Raw genomic sequence first — 18,155 nt, 5'->3', positions numbered from 1 at the left:
CCCAAAGAAAAAAAAGTCTAGCCCATTTGCAACATTTCCCCTTTGCTGGAAGCCAGCAAATGAAAGGGAAAGGGAACAAGCTGCCAGCCACGTTCTGTTTATCTATATATCTGCCTCAAGAAAAAACAAAACAAAACATGCGCACATTTTGTCAAAATTAATTTTAAAAAGAATTAAAAAGGGAGGAAAGTGCCTGATGGGAGCTCCGTTTGTGCCCTGCCTTTGACCTGACATGAACTGACCCCTTTCCTCCTGCTTACACTTTTCCATTGCCTTTCACTGAGGCTGAGAGAGAGTGACCTGTCAGTTCCAACTAAAGTAGACCCATGGAATTAATTGGAAATAAAAGGGAAATGCAGCGCAGACATTCTGACTGTAGCATCCGCATATAACACTAATAATAATAATAATAATAATAATAATAATAATAATAATAATCCAGGAGCAAGAGGAAATGAAAGTAGCACAGTAGCACAAGCAAGCACACAGACATGTCACCCAAAAATCATGCGCATAAATTGTCAGAAATAAAAAAGGCTCCTTCTGCTGCAGCTGGATTTCCCTACATCCCCCGGCTTAGCCCCACAGCCCTATTTTCCTGGGCAATCCTCCTTCTCTTCTTTCCTTCCAACCCTCCCCTCCCAAACTGCCCTGGCTCCTTCATCCTCCTCCTCCTGCTCAGAGAATGCCCTCCATGGCTCCCTTCTTCCCAGGGCTCCTCCTTCCTCCTCCTCCTCCATCACTTTCTCCACTCCCCCTCCCTCTTACAGCCCTTTGCAGCCCAAAAGTCACCCTGATTCCCCCCCCCCTTTGCCTCCTCTCAGCCTCCAGTACTTTGGCTCTTCCCTCCTCCTCCTCTTTCTCCCCCTCCTCTCAGATGAGGGGAGGGAATGCTCTGACCTCTGCCTGCCCTCCGACCGTAATCCCTCCCTGAATTTGCCCTGATCGTGATCGAGGGCAAGTTCATATTTCACGGAACCCAGGTCTTTTGGGAAAAGACGGATTTTAGCCCGATTCTGGATACTCCGGGGTAAGGGGCATTTCCTTGTGCAAGCCTCGACATGGATTGTGACAGAATCGGGCCCAATATGAACTTCACATGCAAATTTCAAATCCTGAACCGGGTTAAAATGTAGTCTGAATGGCCCCTGGATCTCCCCCCCTCCCAGTTTATATGGTACATGCAAGAGCATTTTAAACCACCTTTTCCCTTTCAGTGATTTCTAGTTTCAAGGCATCTACTAATGACATCTTAAGCTTATTTAATACAAATCTGTGAGAAGAAGTAAAATATTTTGCATGAGCAAAGCCAGACTTAGTGGCTGCTGGCGAATCCTCTACGGTGACAGCATCATTAAAAGTGTCTGTAAAAACATGCTGGATTCTGAAACTTTAGGATTTTGAAAGCTTTTGTTGCTTTGGCTGTGCTACTGGTGCTGTTGTGTGTTTAATATCTGACACCTCCCTAGCTTTTCTTAGTGGCACATGGAGATCCTCTGATGTAAAAGAAAGATTGTAGAGGGCTTAGAGTACTCATTATCATCATGTGCTAATAGTTCAACCTCCTTATCAGAAAACAGGACAGAGATATACAGACAGCTTAGAAGGAAAATCATGGTCTCTCTTTCTCTGAAGCTGTTTATTGTCCTTGCTGAGAGAGTTACCTTAAGCCTCTTTTAGCAAGATTTTACCTCAGAAATAGCCCGATACAATTTAAATTCACACATACAGTCAGCCGTAACAAACACATAAATTCCAAAAAAAGCAAAACTGGATTTTGCCATGTTATATAAGGGACACCGTCTTAGTATGCCATTGTATTTAATGGGGCTTGAACACCCATGCATTTTGCTATCCATAGGATGTCCTGGAACCAAACCCCAATGGACATCAAGGACTTTATCATATGAGGGCAAATCCTTTTAAAAAGGCATTTTCCTGGGACATTCGACTTTTAAACCCCTGATTTTCCCTGTGTGATAAAGTCCCTGTGACTTCTTCTTTGTGGTCTCTGTGCCTTACCCAATAGGGTTTGTGCCTGCGCAGAGACTCCATTTGGAAAGCTGAAAAACTGAGCAGATTGGCAAGAGGCCCTGCCCACTCCTGTGTACTGAGCATGTCCAATTCCACCAATCTAGCTCCAGCTTCAGTTCTCTTTCCTCCGCCACAAGAGAAACACTCCTGTCAGACTGCAGGCCTCAGGCCACTTTAGGCTAAGAAGAAGCCTTTTTTCTTTCATTTTTCACCTCCTTTTGTTAAAAAGGCTTCCCCTGAGTCTAAAATGGGCCAGGAAGACCCTCATAGGTCCGATCTAATTAGCAGAGAGTCCTGTTTGATCAATTAGTTGTATACAAAAGATAGATTTCTGTGTTTTTATGGAATTGATGTTCACAGTTAAATTAGAGTATATGTTTACAGCACAGATGGGAAAAATGTTGCCCTTTGGTATTGGACTGAAACTCCCAACATCCCATTTGGCTGTGATGGCTGGGGCTGCTGTCAGTTGTAGTCCCAGTTACATGAGGATGACCATATGCTTCCTGTGCCTGTTACCATATATTGTGTGGAAACTGATTTATTTTACTGGCAATATATAGTGTTGTCTCATTAGGATATGTTTTATGTACAGGCAAGTCTTGATTTATGTTGGAGTTGTAAACTGAGGAATTCAAATTAAGATTCAGTTCACCTGTATATTCTTGGGTATTTAACATTGTGTTTTATAATTTTTTATTTTCTTGTTTTTAATTGCTAACATAAGCATATCTTTCAAAATGCACCAGGCTAATAATTAAATATTTAACAGACACACAGAGCCTAATTTCTCCTTTAGTCATGTTTTATTTTGCTTTGTGTTCAATGCCTTCCTCCCTTAATGTGCTCTTATCAGTGAGGATGGGAACCTGGATCTTCTGAGGCCCAGACCAACACTTGAATCCCAAGCCAATGCTCGATTGGGCTATGCATATGCCCTACATTCACATTCTAAGTGATATTAAAGATTTGTAGCCTCCTGACAGCTAAACAAAAACATTAGATCAAGAAAACAGAGTTCAAAGATCAGAGAACTTTAGTATCAAATACAGTATGAACAGAACAAATCTATATTTGCACTTCTAGCTCAGCTTCCACTCTGTGGGAAAATATATAACTTATTGTCATTATACAATACCTTCTGAGGACAATTGTCTATGTGGAACCCATCTTTTAATGAAGACATAAATTCTGATATGCATTTTATGACATTAGATTTGTTAATCCTTTGTTACTTCTGATTGGCTGTGTGTTTTATTATCAGTTGATGGAGTCACTAATAAGCACTGACATGTTCATCAAGCTAACAGCTGATATATTTTAGGGCTCTTTGGTTTTGTTGATATTTGTCAGTTTATGATTTTCTTATCATCTTCTCTATAAGAGGCAGCAACAGTGTCAAATAAAACAGCAAAAGTTTTTTGTCCTTTTCTGACAAGTCTGATCCTAACTTGTTTTTGATATTCATATTGTACCTGGAGTGAAGAAGGATATTTAGCACCCTAAGTGCAGCAAATATACTTAGCGATCCTGCTTTCCCCACCCTTGACATACTCTCTGGGGGTCCAAAACATTGCAACTTAGCTGGCACTTGGTCTGCTGCCACACTGCAGAATTAATGCAGTTTGACAATGCTTTAACGGTTATGGCTCCACCCTATGGAATCCTGGGATTTGTAGGGTTTTTTGTATCACCAGAGTGCTCTGATAGAAAAACCTAACTCACAAAACTAAAAATTTCATAATTCCACAGCATTGTCAAACTGTATTAATTCTGCTATGCATATGCAGCTTTAGTCTGGGCAGTAGTGTTGTAGCCTGAGAAAAATATTTTGTTAAAAGAAAGAGAGAGAGAGAGAGAGAGAGAGCATGCATTTAAAATGCAGCTACATTTATGGCATGAGTGTGCATAGACTTTAACCCTTTGTAACCATTAGGATGGATGAGAATCATGCAGCTCCTCTACCCAGCATTTTGTCTTCAGTTCCTAGCATTTCTTACAATATAGCTACATTGACCATGATTCCTGGCACTTAGAGTCCAAAAATATCTGAATGTCTGCATCTACTTGGACTTCCTATTAATATGTCAGCTGACTAAGTAATGGTTGAAGCTAACACGGTTCTTCAGTTTAGGATGAGTCAGAGGTCAACTTTATTCAAGCCATTGCCTTCGTATGCCCTAGACCAGTGGTTCCCAACCTTCCTAATGCCTTTAAACCCTTTAATACAGTTCCTCATGTTGTGGTGACCCAAACCCATGAAATTATTTTTGTTGCTACTTCATAACTGTAATTGAATAGGCGTTTTCCAATGGTCTTAGGCAACCCCCATGAAAGGGTCATTCAACCCCCAAAGAGGTCCAGATCCACAGGTTGTGAACCACTGCCCTTGCCTGACCTTGCTCTGTCTTGACAAAAAGGCTGAAACTGTATGGGTGTGTTTATGTGTGGGATGTTTTCTGAGCACTGTGGTTAACACAGATTTTCTTGGGGCTATAGCCTGGATTACTTTAGATTGGGATGATATTACAGGTGGGAAATTGATCTTAGAGACAGAGTAAAGTTAGCAGCATGTAGTTACCAGTGGTTTTCTCATTTTACAGCTGAGTACCAATGTATTTTCACAGGATTTCTTTATGTATTCACACCTGGATTTTACAAGGTTGCTTGCACAGATATGGTTTCTGGGGTGCTTCACTCTTGCATACTGCATGGGGGAAAATAATAAAAGTACTGTACATCTGCACAGAGTAATTTTGTATTCCTAGAATTTGCTTCTTACAATAGTTGCTGTTTGTGCCAGCTTCTAGCCAGCAGTGTTATTTAGAAAGAGCTCCACCTGACTCCTATTTATGTCAATTTTCATTGTTTAGACTCTTGTGACTGACTGTATCCATTCAGTTAGAATGTGGCTGGGGAGAATACAACAAACATCAGTTTTGAGGGGATGTGGTGAGGGATGGTCTTGATGTCACATTTGTAGTCCATGTGCCTTTTGTAGTGCTCTGTTTTGAAAAGGAAAAAAAAAATGCTGAAACCAGTATTAGTTTAGTATTCACATACTATACTGTGCTTTTACAGATTCCAGCATCAGCACAGCTGAGGCAATTCAGATACAGTTTATAGCAGCCTTGATGTGCTGTGGACTCATAGCCAACAAGCTCAGAGCACTAGCTTGCAAAGGTCCCTGTGAATGAGAATGAGGAGAAAAATGCCTATTTGGGGGAAATCACATCCCTTCTTATAAAAGAACCAATATCCTCTGAAAGTGCAGAATCACAATTCTCTTGCATAAATTGGCATCATATGTTTCTCTGGTTACATAAGTAAAATGTTCTACTCTTCGTGGCAACATAGTCAGCTTTAATGGTTTGCACATGTTGCGACCATTGACAAATAAAAGAATCAGAGGGAGAGGGATGCTGCTCATGAATGTAAATGCATTTCTCACTATATTCCTTGTACATAGTTCTAAAACATAAGAAAAAACAGACTTGTTCCAGCCCCAAAGGTCTTTTCATTTAGCGTGAGATAATAGAGAAGAAAGAAAGGGTGTTTGTTCTGATATCTTTTTGCCTTTCAGTTGATTGATTTTTCCACTTAGCCATAGAACTTGAGGTAGTTGTTTTGCTGCATTTACACAATTAAGCTGTTGCCTTGCCAGTATTGTGCTGCCCTGAGAGATATTAAGACATAAAGGATGAACTTAAATTTCCCCTCCTCATCCCCTTGAAGCTGTTATATTGCTGTTGTTTTGCAAGTGTTCTTGCTTATAGCCCAACCTACATTCCATCCTAGCGGAGCGGTGTCCTTTTCTGCTGGAACTCCTCTCTATACTGGCCACACAGTTCCAGTCCTTGGGTTCCTGTGACTCACCTTTTACCATTAAGAAGATGATCCCTATTAGAGATAAGTGGCTGGTTCAGTAGTATTTATTGGTTCATTTCCCCAAGTACCTCCACATTTGCGGCTTTGACTTTTATAGTTTTGATTATTCACAGATTTGATTGATATGTTATTTCTAGGAATCTCTGGATGTTCCAGTGTGACTCTGCCAGAAGCTGACCATAGTCACACTGGAACACCTGGAGATTCCTAGAGAGAGCACTTCTCTAGGCATTTGTAGGCCCTCCAGGGCAATTCTGTGGTCAACGCCTACCAGATGTTGGTTATAGAGTTGAGAAAGACAGAGACTCCAAGTGTTTCCTTTTCCTTGAATAAATCCACAACATGGCTGCCTGCTGCCATTGCCAGGCTTTCACAACCCAGGCTTGCCACAATCATGCTTCCCATCTTAAATCACTCCTTTGGGAGAAGGCTCTTAGAGGGTCAACCTCATTTACTGAAAATGTGGCCCTCAACATGAGTTTGGCTTCGATTACAAAAACAAAAACCTCTCAGTAGTCCTTGGGTTCATCTGTATGGGTGGCTATCAGGCAATTGACTATCGAAGTGTCTCCTGCCTCCACATCTTTTTCCATGGCCAGATCCATACCATCAGTATCATACACCATCTTGGCACCATCTCTACATGTGGTGATGGTCTCCCAGTCCACTTCCATGTTTGCATTGGAACCTGTTGGGTGTCACACACTAGAAGCATAAGAAGAAGAAGTAAGCCAAACTGATCACCCCTTCATGGGATCTCTCTACACAACAGTTTCCCTCAGCCATGTTCTCCTCAGACAGACAAACCCATGGAACAAGAGGATCTTCCAATACTATCTCCAAAAGATCCTGGAACCATTTTGCATTTACATGGCATCAGAGGGCAAGGTAGTGGATTCACCCATTGGAATATCTACTCCACCTCTAGTAACCAACCCAGCAGTATTGCTCCCAGCCTCACTTGAGGAGTGAGGCCAACATCCAGAATCTCTCTGCTGATCCTGGAAATGCAGTAGAGGCCGAACTCAATCCCATACTGCCTCTCTGGATTTGAAATGGCCTACCCCTCAGTACCACAGACAACACAGCCCTTGATCCCTTCACTCTTCATATAGCAATCACTATTGCCACTCTTATTCTTCACAACTTTCAGAATATCTGAGTCATCACTACCACAGAGATCTCTACTATGACAGGGAGCAGTCTTATGACCTGGGATATCACTGGGAATACTGACAATACTCCCTATCCCCACACTGATACACTCATAAAGCATACACATACTTATCTTGGTTTCTCATGTCCTTTGACCCCCTTCTCAACTGTCAGATGAAATTCATCATAATTTCCTGTCCCAGCCAATGCTTCCTTAAATGGCAGATATGGGACAACTTACAGGCAGGCATGCCCTTCCTTCCCTGCCAGCCTTTGATGGTAATCACGACTGATGCCTCTCTTCAAGGCTGCGGAAGCTATCTGGAAGAGACAACAGTTTGGGTCCATTGGTCCCAAGATGAATCCAGCTTCCACATACAGTAAATGCCCTGGGAATGCTCACAGTCATCAAGACAATTTTGATCCTTTGAGGATTTCATCCAAGGAAAGTCCATCAAAGTGGCATCTGACTATACCAAAGTAGTCTATTTTATCAACAAACAAAACAGATAACCTCCTCTGTTGGCATATGAACTCTGGAACTGGTTTATCCTGAGATTCATTTTTCTTGCAGCAGTTAATTCCCTGTCGAAACAGCCGTAGTGACTGCCAGTTAGTTTCTGGGCACAATTCAAAGTGCTGGTTACACAGTCCTTTATGGTTATTTGACAAGCCATATCTCCCTGTATGAGCTGGCCTGGGTTCTGAGATATCAGAAAAGGCCTTTCTCTTAGTCCCACCACCATCACAAGGACATGAGAGAGGGCTTTCTCGGTGGCTGCCCCTAGACTCTGGAATTCCATTCCTAGGGAGGCCAGAATGGCCCCTTCCTTGTTGTCATTCTGGAGGTAGGCTAAGATCTTTTTGTTCAGACAGACTTTTAAAACAGAAAGTGGGGATGCTTTGTAAGACGAATGTGTGAGTTCTGACTTAAACCCAGAGCTGAAGAACCAAAGAAGAACCAAACAAGATGGTTCCGCGCAAAGCATTGATGTGATGAAGGTATTTGGCAACCGAGGCGAGGAAAGTCTGAGGAACTTGGAAGCTGAAGCGGGGTGCCGTCCAGGTGTGACAAACCATGACCGGGAAGGTGCTTATCTCCTGAGTTGACATGAAGAGGAACTGGCAGGACAATGGAGGGCTTTGAACAGAACAAGTTGCTTTGAACACAGACTGATCTGAGCAACCTGTCTCTCCTCCCAAAAGAAGAAGTTGAGTAATGGGCTGCAATATTGCAAGACTTCAGCAGCCAAAAGCCAGAGAGAAGAAAAAGTATACAGACCCTGGACGTTCATCTCCAGTTTGTTGGTATCACCCGCAGCAACAGTGTCATCCCCAACCTTCGAGAACACCTGATCAATGTTCGGCAGAAGGAAAGTGTGTGTGAGTATTGTATGAATGTGTGAGTGAAAGAGCTCTTGATTATCAATGTTTGTGTTACTTCTGTGATTTAATAAATATTACATGCATGGTGTTTAAAATCAAATTTGGTGTCTCAATGTCTTTGTCAGCCCTGCTCTGATTAATTCCACGGAGGGAGAGGTTTTCATTACACGGTCTCAGGATAAACAGGTTGCCCTTACAAACTTGGGCATAACAGCTTCACTGTTTTAACTGTACTGTTTTAAATTGTTTTTATATTTTTAATTGGATTTTATTCTTTTAATGAGTGATGTGTTTTTAATACTGTAATCATTTAATTCTATTTTATTGCTCATTTTTGTATGTTTTTGTATGTTCTTGTGAATTCCCTCACTCCACACAGGCCTGCTCCACACTGTATTCTTAACATGAGCCACCAAATAAATCTGGTTTTGCTAGTTTCTCATTCCGTGTATTCATATTTCATCTGCCATTCATATAGCCTTATGAAAGCAGTTCTTTGGCATATTAATCAATCTAAGGAATATCCACCTACCTACCAGCCCACACACCATGTGTAAGAACTACATGCAAGTGTTTATTCATCACAGCTTGGCAGTAATGAATCATAATCAGAGGTGGCTCCTGTGTCAGTGAAATTATAAATCTATTCCAGATTTTACTTGGAACTGTTCCTGCTACAGAGAGGAAGAGGAGAGATGTAGCTGGGCAACCCTTTTGAGTGGTGACTGAATTTTTTTAAAACTCTAGGGAGAGTGTGCTTGCTGAGGGGGTGGAGCTTCAGTGACTAGCTCTATATCACTCCTCCCAGAGCTGTGCGTCTAATGGCGTGCAAATTCTTTTTCATCCAAGGAGAACTACAGCAGAGACTGAGTTGATGGGGCTCGCTGCCAGAAATTGGTGAAACATCAGGGGCTTTAGGTTTGGTGTTTTCTGGAGGATTTTTTTAGGAGGAAGCCCACAGTCCTGTTCCAGTAATTTCTTAAGCCTTTTCAGTATGGAAACTGACAAAACCGCTGCAGTCACCTGCAACACTTGTGTGATGTTTGCCTTCTTGCCTACAAATGTGGAGAACTTCACATGCACCAATCGCAAGTTGGTAGCACTCTTGGAGGAGAAAGTACAGCAGCTGGAGTCCAGAGTAGCTACACTTCAGCATATTAGGGAGCAAGAGGATTTCCTGGACAGGACAGAACTAACGATGTTGGATGAGTACCACACAGAGGAAGTTACTGGGGCAGAGGAGGTCACTTCACATACACAGGAGGCAGACAGCTGGAGGAATGATACACAGAGAAGTAGGCTAAGAAGGGATTGTTCTGGGAGCTTGCAGCTAGAGAATCGATTCAAAGCTCTTTCCCTTACCAAAGAGGACGAAGAAGAGCAGAATGGACAGACTTCATGGATAGAGCAGGGGAGCCTGAGAGTCCCACCGGAGGGAACAGTCACTGCTAAGCCTCGGAAGAGGGGTGTGGTCATAGTGGGGGACTCCTTGCTGAGGGGTACAGAAGCAGTGATTTGTAGGCCTGACAAGATGTCTCGAGAGGTGTGTTGTCTGCCCGGAGCAAAGATCTGTGATGTGACAGAGAGGCTGACAAGACTGGTCAAGCCTACTGATCAATACCCCTTTCTTTTGGTCCATGTGGGAACCAATGATACTGCAAGACACAGCCTACAGAACATCAGAAGGAATTATGAGGAGCTTGATAGGAAGCTGAAAGAAATGGATGCACAAGTTGTCATCTTGTCTCTTCTCCCAGTTGAAGGGCACGGTCCACAAAGGGAGAGGAAAATAGCGGATGTGAACAACTGGCTCCGCAGAAGGTGCCGCCGAGAACGATTTGGATTCTTCAATCATGTGCTGCAGTTCCATGAGGAGGGACTTCTTGCAACGGATGGGTTGCATCTCACACCAGTTGGAAGAAATGTTTTTGCCAACAGTCTCAAGAATTTGATCAGGAGGGTTTTAAACTGAGTTTCGTGGGGGAGGGAGACAATATTAAGGAAGGCAAAAGGACTAGAGAAGATAGTCAAACTGTGACATAGAGGAAACAAGACAAATAGTTCAAGGACCCAACAGTGGGAGGCCAAAAATCTTTCACAGGCAGCAAGTAAAGAGGACCCATGGTCTGCAATGTCTCTACATTAATGCACAGAGCATGGGAAATAAGCAAGATGAATTTGAACTCCTAGTACAACAAAGCAAATATGATATAATAGGCATCACTGAAACCTGGTGGGATGAGTCTCATAATTGGAATGTAGAAATAGAGGGGTATAACATTTTAAAGAGAAATAGGCCAAACAGGAAAGGAGGAGGAATATATGTCAGCGATATTTCAGAGATATTTACACCAGTGAAGAGATCCAGGACATCAATACTGGAATCTAGGTGGAGAGCGTCTGGATAAAAATTAAAGGGAAGGAAACAACAGGGATGTTATGGTAAGAGTCTACTACAGACCCCCCAGTCAGATGGAGGAATTGGATGACGCCTTTCTAGAACAGATGATTACACACTCAGAAAGGAGAGATGTAGTAGTGATGGGTGGCTTCAACTATCCTGATATTTGCTGGAATTCAAACACAGCAAAATCCTCAAGGTCTAACAAATTCCTCACTTGCCTCGAAGACAATTTCATTGTCCAAAAGGTGGAAGAAGCAATAGGGTATTTTAGATCTGATCATAACCAACAAGGATGACTTGGTTAATGGGGTGCAAATGGTGGGATCATTAGGTAGAAGTGACCATGCTCTCCTGGTGTCTGTTATACAGTGGAAAGAAGCCAGGCATGGTCAGACACACATTCTAGACTTTAGGAGAGCAAATTTTAGTAAACTTAGAGAAATTCTGGAGGTGATCCCATGGTCAGGAATACTAAAAGAGAAGGGAGTTCAAGATGGATGGGAGTTTCTCAAAAGGGAGATACTGAAGGTACAATTTCAAACAGTTCCAGTGAGAAAGAAAAACGGGAGATGTCTCAAGAAACCAAGATGGATGACTACGGAACATTCAACTGAGCTAAGTTTTAAACAGAACATGTATAAGAAGTGGAAAAACGGAGAAATCACCAAAGAGGAATTCAAACAAATAGCGAGCACATGTAAGGGTAAAGTCAGAAAAGCTAAAGCGCAGAATGAACTCAGGCTTGCTAGAGAGGTTAAGAACAATAAAAAGGGCTTTTTTGGATATGTCCGCAGCAAAAGGAAGAAGAAGGAAATGGTAGGGTCACTACGTGGAGAAGATGGCAAAATTCTAACAGAAGACAGAGAAAAGGCAGAATTACTCAACACCTTCTTTGCCTTAGTCTTCTCAGAAAAGGCAAAGGGTGCTCAACCTGAGGATAATGGAGCAGAGGACAGAATAGGGGAATTTCAGTACAAAATAAGTAAAGAGATAGTAGAGGAATACCTTGTTAATCTAAATGAATTTAAGTCTCCAGGACCAGATGACCTACATCCAAGGGTATTAAAGAACTGGCAAATGTAATGTAAGAGCCATTGGTTAAGAGGTGATATGATAGTCCTGATTAAATATTTGAAGGGATGTCTTATTGAGGAGGGAGCAAGCTTGTTTTCTGCTGCTCCAGAGAACAGGACCCAGAACAATGGATGCATGCTAGAGGAAAAGAGATTTCACCTCAACATTAGGAGGAACTTCCTGACAGTAAAAACTGTTAGACTATGGAGCACACTCCATAAAAATAAAATTTATTTTTACTTTTTAACATAATTCTGGAGTTACACTAATGCAATTTAAGTTACACGGCCTGTAATTGCTGCCTGCCGTCTGGTCAGGTGGGTGGTGTGATGCTGGTTCAGGGGCCGCACCCCCACACCATCCTGAACCTGGCTCTCTATGCCGGTCTGTTCAGCCCCAAAGAGTCTGAAGGTCAAGCAAATACAATTTTAAATTTCATTGGCAACACAAAAAGATGCTTCCTCAAAGATGCTTCCTGTCTTCAACAGATACCTTTTCAGAACAGAGAATGTGAATCAGGTGGGCCTTCAGCTTGACTGTGTTTGTTTATAAACTGAATGAAGGGAAACCACATGTCTCAAAACATTTCTTCATCACTAGTGCCCTGTGGCTTGGTGTGTATTGTTCAGCTTCTCCAGTAAAGCGGTATTCCATTTTCTTGCCCGCCAGCTATGTATATATCTTAAAATCCTTTCGTTTTCATGAGATATCTGCATGGGTTGCTACAACAACCACAAGAATGAATTTTTTGTGCAACAGGTCCTCATTTTGCCCAGAGAAAATAGAGAATAATAAAACTTTGCACCAAAAATATATAGTTAGCTTTTTAATGAGTTATATTATTTCTAATACATGAACCAGTAATTGCACACATTTTTAGATTATATCCATAAGTGAAGAAAGGTTCCCATCTCTCTGCAGCCTCTCCAGCATAGAAGGGGGATAGAATAGCTAATTCTATTAATCTTAATAGCTGTATAATGCCTTCTGTATAAAAATTTTAAAGAGCATTCTATAATTGAGACTAATACAGATTTGTAGATCATTCCAGGTCTGTTATACTGGTGCTAAGGTCCTCTTTCAAAACTAATTTACTGCAGTTATGACTAGGGAATTTAGCATCCACAAACCATGATGATCATTTGGCTGTAAGGTCCTTAGATTAGACGTATCACACATCTGTTCAAATAGTGTGAAAGCCCTCAAATTAGTAGTGTCTGTTGCTAATGCTTTTGCCAGTGACGTCACTTGCTCCCTATGTAGCCACATGGATGTAGATGTTGCTTTAGATTTTCTAACTGTACTCTACAGTTAGGGCTTGGTTAATTAGTTTAAACTGAATTGCTTCTAATTCAACAGAGACAACACACATTTTAAAAAATAAACCAAAAAGGGGATAATGTTACACTCATACTTAAGTAATAGAATAATACTGAAAGCATTACTTAACACAAAACACATAGGTGGATAGGGAGTTGGACAGAGATATGGCTATGAGAACTCTGGTTTTTGACACGTAGTACTGTATTTCTAGTACAAACGTGACTGGCTGTGTCATTTATTAAGTGGATATGACAAAATTCTAATATTTCCTCAAAGAACCTTGACCAGATTTTTTGAGTTGTGTGTTGCTGGCTGGTACACCTTGATAAAAAAAAATCCAGAAATAAAAACTGATGTGTTATGTAACCCTGTGAAATACATGAGTCATGTAGCTCACTCCATCCTTAGGTCAGACACTAACCCATTTCCCAGGACTTTGAATAATTGAACTATGTTCTTGGATAAAATTTGGGATATAGTCCCCATATTTAATACTTCTGATATTTAATCATTGTACTCAGTATTTCTAAAATGTCAGCTGGTATCCAAAAATTATACAACTGGCTGTAAGACCAATTCAATTCAAAAGGACTGCTGAGTTAACAGTGGAGAGAGGTAGTGATATAGGCTGCTGGTACACTACACAGACAGTGCAGAGTTTGGTGGGATATCAGAGCTCTCTGGCAGGGAAGGCTAAATATCTCACAAAATTACAAATCCCAGAATTCCATAACATTGAGTCATGGCAGTTAAAGTGGTGTCAAACAACTTTATTTTTGCAGTGTAAATACACCATAGATATATACATGTAAAACACACACACACATATTGTAGATCTCTAAAATCTGATTTACAGTCATCCCTCCATTTTTGTGGACTTGGAATCTGTGTCCCTTGCTTGTTTGCGGGCAGCAAATGGAGGGAGTCAAAATGGGGTGTGCACCTGTGGGTGCCCGCGATTTTCCGTTTTCTCAGGGGGCGGAGTCCAGAAAAGATCCCCCACGAAAACAGAGGGGTGACTGAACTAGAGAAGTTTCCTCTCCCCTATCAGCTCAGGCATCAGGGCCAACTTCTTCTTCAACACTACACACAAACATATGTACAAACAGCCTTACCACATGCCGATTAACCACATGTTAAGTACACTGCTTTGCCTCCAACATTTACCATTGACCTTGCTTTATCCTGCTTGTAACTCCTGCTTGTATTTGTTCTCCTCACACAAGGCTGAAACAGGGTTGAGAAAATAAACACACTGAAACTTTCTGTTCTTTCACTCACACCAAGATAGGATGGGATAGAATGGAATGTAGGATAAACACATTTTGTTTTTTCTCTTACTGCTGGACTTGGAAATGAAAAAGCAGAAGAAAAAGCAGAATTATTATTTATTGTCCTCTTTCTTCTCACAGCTGCTACAACAACCCCTTATCTTACCCATCCAAGCTTAAGGGAAGGCAGAGCAGGAGTGCTCTTGCTGCTTTTTTTTTAAAGGCACAAGGTATGTCTGTGTTGCTGAGATTTTTAATGACTATGCAGCACACAGCATGCATAACTCCAGGTTTTCAAGGGCCAGACCCCTGGGGTGAGGAGGGGAAGTTTCTAGAGGGGTCCTTGCAGTTTGTGCTTTAAGACCCTATCAGTGGTTCTTCTGATTTATAAATGGTATCTACTAAAGATGGGTTACCAATCTGGCATATGCTTTTCAGGTTTCATATTATGCCTTGGATCCCATATTGGCAGAATGATGGGAAAGAAAAGAAAAGAAAATGGAAATGTGAGAGGCCCTTTCAAAAGATTATTATGAAGAAGGAGGAGTATGTCACATACTGTATATACTCATGTATAAGTCTAAAAATGTTAGTCAAAAAATTGACCTCCAAAACTTAGCTCGGCTTATCCACGGGTCAATGTGAATACTATACTTTAACTCTTATTAAAAAGGGAACCATCCCCTAATGGAATGCAAGACTGAAATTTGTCATGGAAGCACTGACCTCCCTTTATTCTCTCTTCCATCCAGCCTTTTATGTGAACACAAACAATTAGCCCGCCATAATTTTGTAGGTTTTATGGCATTGTTTTCCTTTGCTTCATCATTTAGATCCTTTATTGCATGACTTATCCAAGGGTTTGTTAAAATCCATAATTTTACCTCTGAAACCTGCCCTCAACTTATACATGAGTTTGACTTATAGTCGAGTATATACGGTATTCATGCCAGCAAGTGATCTCCATGGCTACTTCTCTTCCATCTGAATTCATTTAAGGTTTTTGAAAGGATGGAAGATTTAAAACTCCCCCCCCCACACACACACAGAGATTGGTTCCTACAATTCCACTCCCCTTATTCTATTATAGAATTTATCACCTTGTATTCTTATTCTGATTCAGTTCTCTGGGAGTGTCACTTAAATGGCCAAGCAGATTAAGGGAAAACACAAAAGTTTGAAGAAGTATTTAAAAAACCTTTTGAGGAAGAAAGCCCCCCAACTGATCCCAAAGCCCAATGTGGATTGAACATGTGCGTTGGCTACAGAATGCTGACTGCTGGGAAGGTAAAATGGGAGGAGAGGAAGAGAAAAAATGAGTTCTTTGAAAAGGTGGGCTGGAGAATATACATAGGTTGAAAAGTAAAGAGTGCCTGAATAGGTCATCTCCTGATTCATGCTGAGAAGCTATTTTTAAACGTCCCCAAGGGTGAGAGTTACTCATTGAAATAAAAAGAAAATCCCAGAAAGCCAGGCCACTAGCTGCAGGTATAAGATCATGAGGATAAAGGAAGGGGTTGTAGGATTATCTATGGCCACAGAAATAGTATTTATCATCTGCACAAGCAACCCATTGCATTGTTTTTGTTGTTAACTGCCATCAAGTTGACTTTGACTAATGGTGACTCCTATCTATGAGAGTAACTCTGTGAATGAGAAAATTCATTGCCCTAATTTTCCATGCAAGCAAAGTCATGCTCAAAAGTCTGCAGCAAAGATTCCTACCATATATGGATAGAGAAATCCCAAAGGTATAATCTGATTTCAGGAAAGGAAGAGGCACTAGGGATCATATTGCAAACATACGATAGCTAATGGAGCACACAAGGGAATTCTAAAAGAAAAATTGTAAATGCTTTATTGACTAGAAACAGACCTTTATAAGCAGGCTGTATGAATATCCATAAAAATGCAAAGCCTGTTGGTATGAAGATGAGATGACAAGTTCAGTTTTAACTATTTTTACTGAGGAACAAAGGTGAGAGGAAAGATGTTGTCTGAGTCCAGGGTGAGTGGATGGATCATACCATTGGTGGAGAAAGTTTTGAAATGTAATGTTATACTTTCTGGGAACCAGAAAGAAGATGTGATAAACTTGCCAAGAGCTCTCTCCTGAGTCTGGGGTCTTATCCAGTGTTGTAATACAGTAGAGTCTCGATTATCCATCCTTAGGTCATCCAACATTCCAAATTATCCTCAGTTGTTGTCTGGGGAATGAAGGACAAAAGCAAAGTTGAAACGCTGAAGCAAAAAGCAAAAATTAGAATCTCTCTTGGTCTGTGCACACATACATACACTGAAGGAGCCTCCGAGTTTTACCCTTGACTTATCCACAGGTCAGGACAAAATCCATAATTTTAGCCCCAAAACCTGACCTTGACTTATACATGAGGTTGACGTATAGTCGAGTATATATGGTAAATACATTTAAGAGTTATTCTGTCATTGTTCAGAGGGTATAAATTGAAGATAGACTAACTTCCATAGTGAGCAGTCCTATATTCTGTGTATAATGGCAGGCTACTGACATCACTGCAATTCTGGAGATTATCACATGGGAGGCAAGCATCCTTCTCATGTAATTAAACTGTGTTAATTGTACGACTGGGGGAAAGATTATCACACCCCCATGTGCTTCTCCTGTCCTTTTCCCATTCATAAACAGTAATGGAAACTCCCATTAATACCAAATGATGGGTCCATTACTGTTTATGGATGGGAGAAGAATGGGAGAAGTACGCAGGGGTGTGATAATCTTCTACCTAATTGTGTGATTAATATGGTTTAACAACGGGAGAAGGATGCTTGCCTCCTGTATGTGATAATCTTCTGTCAAAACTCATTTTGTATCTGTAACTTGATGTAACCCAAGAGCCTAGAACCGTGCTTCTTAATCCTTTCTTTACCAGGAACCCTTTTTTTGCCATGGATCCCTAATGCGTAACTCAAAATTTAAAACAACAACAACAGTAGTAATACCACCAGGACACTGAATCATTAACAATTGTACCAGCCATTAAACCTTCCCTCAGAAGCGCTGTGTGGAGGACTTTCCCCCTGCTTCTTCCCACCAGTTTGTGGGTGGAGTGGATTGAACGACCAGCTTTTACCTTGGCTATTGTCACATGGCATGCTCTGCTGCAGCAGATGGGGGTGGGGGGGGTGGGAAGATGAACTAAGCAACCTTCAAGCCTTCGTGCCCCTGCCCCAAGGGGATCTGCAGACCACTGGCCAAGGGTGCATGCCTATTTTGTTTTTCATCAGTTTTGAATATACATTTGTAACATTTTCTGTCTTTTATTTCACAGAGAGAATCAGAATTTGAATGTTCAAAAGCTACTCAAAATTTAAAACAACAACAACAATAGTAATACCACCGGGACACTGAATCATTAACAATTGGACCATCCATTAAATCTTCCCTCAGAAGCATTGTGTGGAGGACTTTCCCCCTGTTTCTTCCCACCAGTTTGCGGGTGGAGTGGATTGAACAGCGTGGATTGAATTTGAATGTTCAAAAGCTACTTTCTTCCAGTACAATGAGTTCAGGTAAGTTGGGTTTCTTCCTCTACTCACTGAAATATCGCTCAGCAGTATTTCAAGGAGAATCTGTCAATACA

The 18,155-nt window shown here is 41.3% G+C and overlaps 1 protein-coding gene across 8 annotated transcripts in view; it reads left to right on the top strand.

The window, feature by feature from the left end:
- The window catches only part of SORBS1 (sorbin and SH3 domain containing 1), a 204,043-nt gene that overhangs the window by 47,235 nt on the left and 138,653 nt on the right, over positions 1-18,155 (top strand). For all 8 annotated transcript variants that reach the window (XM_042457340.1, XM_042457338.1, XM_042457337.1 and 5 more), the window contains exon 2: positions 17,844-18,084. In XM_042457340.1, coding sequence (XP_042313274.1) covers positions 18,075-18,084 — 10 coding nt within the window. In that variant the 5' untranslated portion in view covers positions 17,844-18,074. The remainder of the gene's footprint in view (positions 1-17,843; positions 18,085-18,155) is intronic.

The sequence above is a fragment of the Sceloporus undulatus genome, chromosome 3 (assembly GCF_019175285.1).
Source record: "Sceloporus undulatus isolate JIND9_A2432 ecotype Alabama chromosome 3, SceUnd_v1.1, whole genome shotgun sequence".
NCBI lineage: Eukaryota > Metazoa > Chordata > Lepidosauria > Squamata > Phrynosomatidae > Sceloporus > Sceloporus undulatus.
This window is presented reverse-complemented; position numbering and strand designations above follow the sequence as displayed.